The 11,352-nt window shown below is 38.2% G+C and overlaps 1 protein-coding gene across 2 annotated transcripts in view; it reads right to left on the reverse strand.

Moving 5' to 3' along the window:
• Positions 1–11,352, reverse strand: part of LOC122069696 — a 46,542-nt gene that overhangs the window by 23,769 nt on the left and 11,421 nt on the right. For both annotated transcript variants that reach the window (XR_006137514.1, XM_042633767.1), the window contains exons 5-7: positions 11,088–11,223; positions 9,217–9,551; positions 6,091–6,220 (exon numbers count right to left, since the gene is read on the reverse strand). Coding sequence is in view for 1 of the 2 variants with exons in the window: in XM_042633767.1 (XP_042489701.1) it covers positions 6,091–6,220; positions 9,217–9,551; positions 11,088–11,223 (601 nt within the window). In the remaining variant the exon portion in view is untranslated. The remainder of the gene's footprint in view (positions 1–6,090; positions 6,221–9,216; positions 9,552–11,087; positions 11,224–11,352) is intronic.

The raw sequence follows: 11,352 nt of genomic DNA on the forward strand, positions 1-11,352 counted from the left end.
TAGGTTGGACCATGGCTGATATCAAAGGTATAAGCCCTTCTGTTGTGCAACATCATATACATCTTATGGACAATTCCAAACCATCCACGGAACCCCAAAGAAGAGCTAACCCAGTGATGATGGAAGCCAGTAAGAAAGAGATCTTAAAGTGCTTGGATCACGGAATAATTTATCCTATTTCTGACAGCCAATGCGTAAGCCCAGTTCACATAGTGCCTAAGAAGTCTGGGTTGACTGTAGTTCCTAATCCCAATAATGAACTAATTCCAAGAGAGTGTGCATAGGTTACAGAAAACTTAATGTGGCAACCTAGAAGGACCACTTCCCATTGTCATTCATTGACCAGATGTTAGAGAGGTTAGCTGGACATGAATACTATTGTTTTCTTGATGGATATTCCAGCTATAACCAGATCCCAATTGCTTTAGAGGACCAACATAAGACCACTTTTATATGCCCATATGGAACATTTTCTTATAGGTGTATGCCCTTTGGGCTTTGTAATGCTCTGCTACATTCCAACGATGCATGATGAGCATCTTTTCTGTTATGGTCGAAAAATTCTTAGAAGTATTTATGTATGACTTTTCAATTCATAGGAATTCCTATTCTAAATGTCTTCATCATCTTTCCCGAGTTTTGAAAATATGCATATCTAAGAATTTGGTTTTGAATTAGGAGAAATGCCATTTTATGGTTAAATCTGGTATTGTTTTAGGCCATGTAATATCCAAGGAGGGAATTAAGGAAGATAGAGCCAAAGTGGATTTAATTGATAATTTACCACCTCCTCAATCTGTTAAGGATGTCCGGTCTTTTCTAGGGCATGCGGGCTTCTACAAAAGGTTTATTAAGAAATTTAGTCAGTTAACCCGATCTCTCACTTCATTACTTGCCAAAGATCAAACTTTTGAGTTTTCAAAAGAGTGCCTAGAATCCTTCAAACAACTTAAGAAGGAGTTGACCAATGCACCTATTGTTCAACCACTTGTTTGGACTGAACCTTTTGAACTGATGTGTGATGCTTCGGATTTTACCATAGGAGCGGTTTTGGTTAAAGGATTAATAAGTTGTCCACTGTCATTTACTATGCTAGTAGGACCTTAAATGATGCACAACTCAATTATACAACCACTAAAAAATAATTTTTAGTTGTTGTGTTTACATTAGAAAAGTTTCGATCTTACTTAGTTGGTTCACATGTGGTGGTGTATACTGATCATTCTGCTTTTAGATACCTAGTTCAGAAGAAGGATGCCAAAGCCCGTCTTATTAGGTGGGTTTTACTTTTGCAAGAGTTTGATTTAGAAATTAGGGATAAAAAAGGAGTTGAAAACCTAGTTGCAGACCATTAATCCTGGCTTCCCAATTCCTTGACTGTCGATTCTCCAGTCAACGAGAACTTTCCAGATGAACAGTTATTTGCAGTGTCCAGTGAACCATGGTTTGCTGACAATGTCAACTTCTTAGTTTCAAGTGTGACTCCGGATCACTGATCCACCCAAGATAAGTATAGGTTTTGTTCCCAAGTTAAGCACTTTTTCTGGGATGATCCTTATTTGTTTAAGATATGTCCAGATCAGATTATCCGACGATGTGTTCCTGATCATGAGCAACATTATATTCTCTCTTTTTCCATCATTATGTATGTGGTGGACACTTTGGACCTAAGAAGACTACCGCAAAGGTTCTCCAGTGCGGATTTTATTGGCCCACTCTTTTTAGAGATGCTTTTGATTTTTGTAAGGCTTGTCCCGCCTATCAGTCTTTTGGCCGTATCAATAAGAGGAACATGATGCCCCTCAACCCTATTTTGGTAGTTGAGATCTTTGATGTATGGGGCATCGATTTTATGGGACCATTCCCTAATTCCTTTGGGAATTTGTACATATTTTTTGCTGTTGATTACGTTTCTAAATGGATAGAGGCCATACCTTGTAAATCTAATGACCACAAAGTGGTGGTCCATTTTCTCAAAGAGAACATTTTTTCCCGCTTTGGTGCACCACGTGCAATAATTATTGATAGGGGTACTCATTTTTGTAATCGGCCTTTTGAGGCCTTAATGAAAAAGTATAGGATCACCCATAAGTTATCTACCCCTTATCACCCCAAACTAGTGGCCAAGTGGAGGTGTCTAATAGGCAGATCAAACAAATCTTGGAGAAAACTGTTAATCCCAACCGTAAGGATTGGTCCCTTAGGCTCTTTGATGCCCAGTGGACCCATCGGACTGCATTCAAGACCAACTTTGGTCAATCTCCTTACCGTTTGGTGTATGGGAAAGCTTGTCTTTTACCATTGAAGATTCATTTTTGGTAACAACTACCTAGCATAGTTGGTGAGTTGTGGTCTGCAAAATCCCTTGCTTATTAGGAGGTCTCAAGTTTGAACCTCTTAGCTGCCATTTTGTTGAGGTTTTTTTAAGAAGATTTTCTCTCTCCTCCTCATCACTTAAAGGAGGTCGGCCAAGATGGTTGTACACAAGTTTGAAGAAGAGAGAGAAAATAAAGAGAAAAAATAGGAAAGAAGAAAAAAAAATAAAAGAGAAGGGCATGGATGGAATTTCCCACTAAAATAGAATATTGTCTAAATACAAGCAAGAAAAATCATGGGAGATCTCTCTCCACACGTTTTCTCTCTTCTCTCTCCTCCACTTCATCAACAAGATAAAAAAATATATTTTTTTTTATAAGCTAAAATCGTTAACTTCCCTCCCCCATGCTCTATATAATAGAATTAACAGAAGGGGAGGAGGCACCTCATTCTTCTTCTAGGGTTTTTTCTTAGTTGCTCTATCTCTTTCTGTAGTTTTCTATTTCTCTAGCTCTAGTTCTAGGTTTATGTTTTAAACACTTTTGTAAGTTCTTTTTATTCAATTAATGCAAGCACTTTTTTTTTTATTCAGTCTTTTATTTTTATTGTTTATATAATTGAAGTTGTAATTTTCAAGTTCTAGTTCTAGGCTAAGTTCTAGGTGACAAGAATAAGCTATGAAGCATGTCTTTCAAGTTCAATTTTTTTTTTCAGATTTGTTTTCTCTAGCACTAGAAATTTCAGATTTGGTTTATTCCAGATCTGGTTTTTAGTACTGGCAGTATCTCAAATCGATCAAGTTTTCAGTTTAAGGGTTGAAATTTAAGTAAGTAGGCTCCTTCAGTAGTCTTCTCTCCCCCCTCTCATTCCCTCTTCTAACTACCCTTTCTTTCTTAATTTAGGATTTTAATTTCAGTCATTACATTATTGCTATCCCTTTCCCCCAACATTTATGGCTAGTGTATGTGTTGGCTTTGCCCCTCCTAGCCATAGAACCATCATTTTATTGTTTTTTTTTTTAATTGTCTCACTTTCCCTAAAGCCAAGTAGAATAACCCTTGTAAAAGTGACTCTCTGGTCAAGTAGGGAAGCTCATATTATGATGCATCCCTCGGGCTAAGTAGAGAAACCTCCTTGTGAGTCTCTCTCTAGCTTTATCCCCTTTCTTTTACATTACTTTTATTTCAGTTTTTTTTTTTTTCCTTAATTGCTTTTTAATTGCGTGGGGTGTTTATTTTCATCTATTTCTTTATTTAATTTTAACTGCGTGGCTTGCGTGTTTAAATTCTTAGATGACAAATGGTAAGGACGTTATTTTAGATACATATATTTAGGACGATAATTAGAATTAGATCACAATCATTAATCGGTTCACTTTTGCATTATTAAAAGAAGCAAAAAAAAAATAAAGTGGCTGCTCTCCCTGTGTTCGACCCGTAGCTACACTGATCCGTACGCTTGCGGTTACATTTTAAAATCTCAAACACACCCTTTCCCTTGATGCTTCCTGGATCTGGTGTTGTATCCTCAATTCCTGACCTCTTGCCATCACTGTCATTTCCTGCACTATTGGCAATAGCTCCTCCACCTCGCTTTGGCTTGACCCCTGGCACCCTGCTGGCATCCTTCTCCCCTTGGTTTCCCCTAGAATCATCTCCTCCTCTGGTTCGATTCGCTCTGCCACTGTGGCCTGCATCCTTTACCCCGATGGCTGGTCCCCTCCTTTTCTCCTTCCCCCCTTAGCAGACCTTTGGTCCTCCCTCCCTCCCATCCCCCTTGGCCACAGAGGATTACAAGATACTGTTAATTGGATGCCCTCCTCTTTGGGCCTATTCTCCTCCGCCTCTATTTAGGACTTCATTCGCTCCAAAGACCCTCTTATTCCCTAGCAAAACATTATCTAGTTTAAAGGGCACATCCCTTGCCATAGCTTCACCGTTGGTAAGCCCTCTCCTATTACCTCCCTACACGGTCTTTCCTCGACTATCGCCACATCCAAGCTCCCACCTCCTGTTCTTTTTGCCGGAATGGTACTGAAGATGTTGACCATCTTTTCTTCTCTTGCCCTTTTTCTGCTTCTACTTGGAAAAAGGTCCTCCGCTCTTGCTGGCCTTCCCCCCGTCCCATCCTTCCCCTCCCCCAGGAATGGATTTGGATTGACATGACCTTTAGTGGCTCCACCATATGTGACACAATCGGAAAGCTCGCTTTTTACGACTCAAATCCCTCAGTCTTCACTCGGTTCGTGACACCTCAAGGAAAGGGCTCATTGTTGTCTCCTGAGGCCTCTCTGCCACTACCATTCCCGCCCCCAATTGATGTATCCCTTAGCTAGCTTATTTAGGGCTTAGCCCCCCTTAGGCCCCCGTGTGAGTTTGCTTCTTTTTGCCCCTTTCTCTTTGTATATTCTTCTCCTTGGTAATGAATTATTTATTCATCAAAAAATAATAATAACGTGTGCTATGCTTGACTCTGGGAATATTCATTTTTCAGACTGGCTTGCCTAAACCTCTCAAACCAAGCCTTTGGTGATTGTTTGGACCATAAAGTGCCTTCTTTAGGAGACACCTTTCCATCAGTTGCCAGAAACTTGAAGCCAAGAGGGGGCTGCATATACACTTCCTCCTCTAAGTCTCCATGGAGGAAGGCATTCTTCACATACAACTGATATAAAGGCCAATCTCTATTTGCTGCCACAGGAAAAAGAACTCTTAGTGAGTTATGTTTGGCCATAGGAGAAAAGATCTCTTGATAACCAATTCCATAAACTTAATTGTATCCTTTGGCCACCAATCTTGCCTTATACTTCTCAATAGCAACATATGATCATTACTTGACTGTATAGACCCACTTGCATCCAATTGGAATTCTCCCCTAGGAAGATCAACCAGTTTTTCTTCTCAAGTACCATCATTTCCTCAAACATGGTTTGTTTCCACTTGGGGTCTGGCATAACCTCAGTAACAATTTTGGGGATGGAAGCAGAAGAAAGAGTAATTATAAAAGCAATGCCTGCAGAAGATAGAGCATCACAAGGAACAAATTGGGCTATAGGATTAATACAAGCTCTTTTACCCTTTCGAACAGTAATAGGGGGTCTAACTCTGAAGGACAAGCATGGTTCAAGAAGTCGACCAATACGGTCGACATTTCGCATGTTTCGACCGTATTACAGGAGACCGCTACCATTTAGCTTGTGAGATTAAAACATCACAAGTTTCGACATGTTTCAACTTGTTTCAACAAGTTTCGACTAAATTTTTCGACTAAACCACTTGGTTTGACCCTTTGGGTGGAACCAGCTCTTAGATAAGATACTTTTAAAAGAAACCAAGGCTTCTATTCTCTAAAATTCAACCCTCCCCCCTTACTTTTTTCTCTTTGAAGTGGGAACTTGGGGAAACACTCAAGATTTCCTCCTTGTGCCCAACAAAATTGAATCTAAACTTGGATATTGCTTGATCTACATAAGGAAGGCAACTTGGAACAATGAGGTAAGTCCCATCTTCCCCAAAAATCAATTTTTTTTTTTATGAATATAGTTGTAAATAGAGTAGAATTGAGTGTTGAGTGTTGAATGTTGTCACTTGAGTGTTGAGTGTTGAGTGTTGAGAGATAACTCATGCTGATGTAATATTTTATTTATTTTGGATCGTTTGTGTTATGTATTATGTATTGATGTAGATTATACACTATATATAGTGTAGACTATGTACTTATGTAGTCTAGAACTGAGATATAAGAAAAGAAGCGGTTCTAATAGGTTGGAGATACCTGAAGAACTGACTCTGAGAAAAGAATAGAGATAGCAGATTTCAATATTTTCCAAGGATTACTCCCAGTAGATTCGCTTGTTGCAGGTCTCCATATGTCGCTAAGTGATCTCCTGGATAAGAAGATTGGCCTGGAAAAAGATTCATCATGGCTCAGTCATTTGTCATGCAAATCAGTCTATGGCCTACATCACATCCAGCTTTCAAAAAGAAATTGAAATTCAACCTAGAAGGGAACAAAAGGAAACTTTACAACACAGAATTTGATATGACATACGTATACTAGTGCTTTGTTTGAGAGCTGTCTTTAAAAAAGAAAAGAAAAAATTCAAGCTTCTCCACTTCTCTACGTTTTTCAAAGGGAGCACTTATTCCCCATTGTTACTCATTTACCGACAACCATTTCATAACCTCTACAGAAGATTCAATATTTCCAGTAAACTGGTACTAATGAAGCAGCTTATCCACCAAGCAGGGGCACTGACTCATCAGAGAAAGGCTTGCTGTTATCCAATTTCATTCTTATTAAGCAAGACATGTTGGTTTCCTCCATTGACGAATATAATGCTTTTCAGGAATGATCCTTGCTCTCCATGAAAAAGAGCTTCTTTGGGTAAGGCATGAAGTCAACCCACTTTAAGATTGTAATTATCAAGTAAACTTATGGCATCCACCTTCACCTAAATAAAAGGTTACATAAATTTAAACTGATAGGAGCATCCTTGAATGTCACGATCCAAACCCAAACTCAAATTTCAGGTGAGGGTACAGCCCTCACGGGCAATCAAACAATCGACAAATACCAACAAAACATTCATAACAAACTTCTTCAATTTAAATCTCAAACCAAATATTCAACCATTGTCATAAATCTCAAGTACCCCTACTGGTGGCAATCTAAGGTATATCCCAGTTAAAATTCAAAATCGATATAATTAGATTTTACCTCTAAATGTCATCACTACATCCATCTAAGAAAATAGAAATAAAAACAAATAAAGAAATCTTCAAGTCGCCCGAATTCCGCTCCAAGCATATCTCCATCTCAATTATCCATGATGTAAAAATAATGGATTAAGCTCAACAGTTCTGTAAGGGGAAAATAGTAGTTTCCCAAATCACACTTTTAATAAAACATAAACATTGAAAATATCCCTTTTTATCACACTTTAGCCGGCATTGAGGGAAATAAGCTACCACCGCCCATAATATGAGAGGAAAACTCGGCCCCACAATCAGCCGATGGGTATAAGTCCTACAGCTCCCTCTCTGATCTAGTACAGTGCAGTCTATTTACCCTCACACACCTTTTCTTTTTACACTTTCACATAATCACCTTTACACAAAATCACCTTTCATAAAATAACTTTCTTTAAAAGAACACACATGAAAACACATAAAATCTACAAGTAAGAATCAACATTAATACACATCAAACAATAATATTCATCTCCATCAATATTAATCAACCCCATAAACTCATTTCACACATAAACACAATTCAAATAAGCATAGGTCAGCATATCTCAACGATACAAACATACCAAACATCACATCATATAATCAAACCACAAATCTGTGGTGGAATCCCACTATAATCGACTTACCTCTATCTGCATGTCTCATACTTCCACTCTGTAAGCCGTGAATGCTCAAGTCAACCACCACCTACAATTAGGTATGTCTCTCATTAATCTCCTAATTCAAAACTACTTCAAATACCTCTCTTTCCCTTCAAAAGTCAACAAAAGTCAAACGTCAACACTCAGGCGAAGGAAAAACTCTGGAATCAATCCTCCTTGACATGAATTATCACCCTTCTGAAGACGAGAAGTAATCTAGAAGTAATTAGAACAACTCTAATATTAAGGTGTAACTTTCACATTTCAGTAAATACGAAATTACTCTCAATCCGTTGATCAGATGCTCCTCAAATTCAGACTGAAACCTTCCCTAGGACAGCTCTACTAATCCCCCAAAGTATGCCCAAAAGTTAATAGTTAGGTTTAAAGTAATTAGGGAAATACAAGTTCAGGTCTCCTAATCTTCCCCAATTTCATGGGTTTTTAAGTAACACGTAAATCGAGAGTCAGATCCTATCCCAAAGTGGATCAATTCTCACTCCATGGTAGGGGAACCTATCAAAATATGGGCCTCAGCCCATGCCTAGATTTGAAGAAATTCAAAAATTAAGATTTGGTCAAAAATACACTTTTAAAAATCCAACCAAGAATTGATGTTAGGGACCTTCATTGGCCCCCAAATTACAATCGATTACCCCTCATAAGCACAACACCAAAACTCTAAAACCTCATCTAAAAACGACCAGTAGGTCCCAAAGAAACCCCTAACAATATTGGGTTTCACGATTAGATTTGGATCCCAAGAAAAGAATCTCATCTCACATTGGGTCCCAAAAAGAATATTAGATTTGGGTCCCACAAGTCCCAAGTAAGATTTTTAGATTAATCAATTATTTTGATTTGGGTACCAGGGTGCCAAGGAAAACCATAACCCTAAAACAATTAGGGTCCCATGAAAAACCCTAAATTATTGGATGAGAAGTTCAACTAGATCATTAATGAATAAATTAGATTTGATTTGGGTCCCAAAAGAAGAATCCCAAACTTTCGGGTAGAAACCAACAACTATTTGGAATTAGGGAGAGCAACCCAATTCAAGAATCATACTTGGAAACCAAGAAACTGATTGGAATTAGGACAGCAACCCAATTCAAGAATCAACACCAAGAATCTTGTAGGTACCTATTCAAGAAACTAGTAATAAAATTAAAACACAAGGATGTTAACCAATGGGAGGAAGAATCAGTACCTCTCATGTCTCTCTTTACTTCTACCAAGATTTGAACCTGAGACCTCTAGTTGACTAATGTCAAAACCAAACCACTAGGCTAACACATTAGGTTATTAATTAAAGCCTAAATTCAAATATTTAAATAGACTTAGAAAAACAACATAAAAGAAATACCACTCTAAGGTTCCAAATTTGGGGGTATTACACTAAACACAAAGGGAAGCCATTGAAAGACAGATCAGACAGATCAGTAGATAATGAACTGTTAGAATTAACATCTACAACAGGAAAAAAGAACTTGCACTGAACAAACCTTAGGTAAGTTTCAGAAGTTGCACTGTCACCGTCGATATTCACTGATGTTTCTGGCTTGGAAGGTATAAGCCCAATCCACATAAGCAACTTTCTAAAGAGCCTCCTGCGAGGCCCAATTGATGATAAAATGCCTTCATAACGAGACACTGCCCTTTGTGCGGCAAGCCAAATAGGAAGGTCATTCTCAGATAGTTTACCAACTCCCAGTTGATTATCAAGAACACTTTCATCATACGAATACGACTCTGGATAAAAAATTGGTTCCTTAAACCAATGCTTGACTTTCTCAGCCCAAACTTGAGCTTGCCCTGTCTGGCTTGCATTTTTTAATGCCTGTTCTTAGAAAGAAACAGCAAACACATCAACCCTAATAAGTTAACACATCCCCATGGTATAAAGATAAAATTGCAACAAAAAGTGCACTGGAAGGGCAAATAAATCACGGTACATAACAAAAGAAAACCATTAACAGCACAGAAGAAGAGAATTAGTTGTACAACAAACTGTTTCCTGGTAAAACTTTAATGCCACGAATATAATATACCATAGTTGTCAAGGCATTGCATAGCGTTGTTGCAGGTACTACCATACTAGGCATGGTCATACCTTTCTATTTGCAAAACAGCGCCCACCTTGTCCAGGCTTGTAACCAAGGCAGACAGCTTTGTGTATTGCGCTTATTTTTTTAATTTTTGAATTATACAAAATTAATAACTCCCTGACTTTTTTTATTAGTGTGAGCACATTGGATAGGTGCACTGAAATGCATGGGATCATAAATGTTTATAAAAGAAAAAAAAAAAAGAAGGGGAGATGAGAAGAGCTGAAGAGGTCAAACTATGGACTATGTGTTGTGTGATGAAATACATTGTTGTAGCCCTTATTAATACTCGAGCTTTTGGGATAAATAGTTGTGACATAGTATCAGAGCCAGGAGGTCAGGTGTTCAACCCCTGGTAAGTGCAAGGGGCTTGTGTTGTGCGCTTTTGTGCCCCTACGCCACGTACTGCTCAGTACTACGTGATAGCACTACCACGTGATGGCGTCACATGTAGAGCCATTTGTGTGTGTGGGGTGTCGTGTGTAATACATTTTTGCAGGCTTATTAGCTCAAGCATTTAGGATTAGAAATTGTGAGTCTTGCAACATGTCACTCTGTGAGAATTAAGGAAACTGAATCCCTCTCTGCTAAATTCAGGTGTGCATCAGACATCTCATTAGGGGCTTAGGGCTGAAATGTACATAATATGCATGCCTAGGTCACTTAGGTGCCTGGCCACCACCTTAGTTGCCTTGTCGCACTGACAACTATGTATTATACAATGGATCACACTAAAGCAATTTAATTAGGTCAGCATTTTTTGCACCACGATGCTCCAGCCCAGAGAAAGGAGGTTCTGTCAAGTTGGTAATCAGCCCTAAAATGATAAAACTTTTGCAAAATCCATTTAACCATGAACCTTGCAATTTGTTAGATCAACCTTATGCTAGGCATTTTATAACTTTGCTAGAATGGAAACATTGAAAAGAAGTACCAAGATTCATAGAGTTGACTGAAAATAGTGGAGGTAAAGCTTTTTGTATTGATTTGTATAATTTCATAGCAGCTTCTGATACAACAAGAGAAGCAGCAATACATTCTTACATTGGCAGATCACTGTAATAGCACTGACAACAAAGACAAAGATAATATCATAATATTTTAAAACGTTAGCCTTGTTATCCAAAAATATATTGCAAGAACTATATTCAGGAATGAAATATTCTCCAACAATAAAAGATTTCTGATATCATATCAAGAAAAGCAATCAGCAAACAGATGCAATAACCTATGAGAGACATTGTGTGTCTCACAAGTTAGCCAATCACCTCATTTATCCACCATCCAACTTTTCCCAGTGGTTTAGAAAGGATGAAGAAGATTTTTTGCAGAAGTTTCGACTGTAGGTAATCCAATTTTTCAGCAATGAGTAAACCCTTCTGCCTCTCAGTAGCATATCCACGCCTGCGTGATAAGATAATCATAAATGAACTATCAATAAGTTACAAAGAATAAATTCTGGAAAAGGGTGAACTTTTCATTGCCTTTAATTTTCCTTTTAGGGGGTGTCGGGGTATTCTTTTTTTTTTTTTT

This window comes from Macadamia integrifolia, unplaced genomic scaffold (genome assembly GCF_013358625.1).
Source record: "Macadamia integrifolia cultivar HAES 741 unplaced genomic scaffold, SCU_Mint_v3 scaffold69, whole genome shotgun sequence".
Classification (NCBI taxonomy): Eukaryota; Viridiplantae; Streptophyta; class Magnoliopsida; order Proteales; family Proteaceae; genus Macadamia; species Macadamia integrifolia.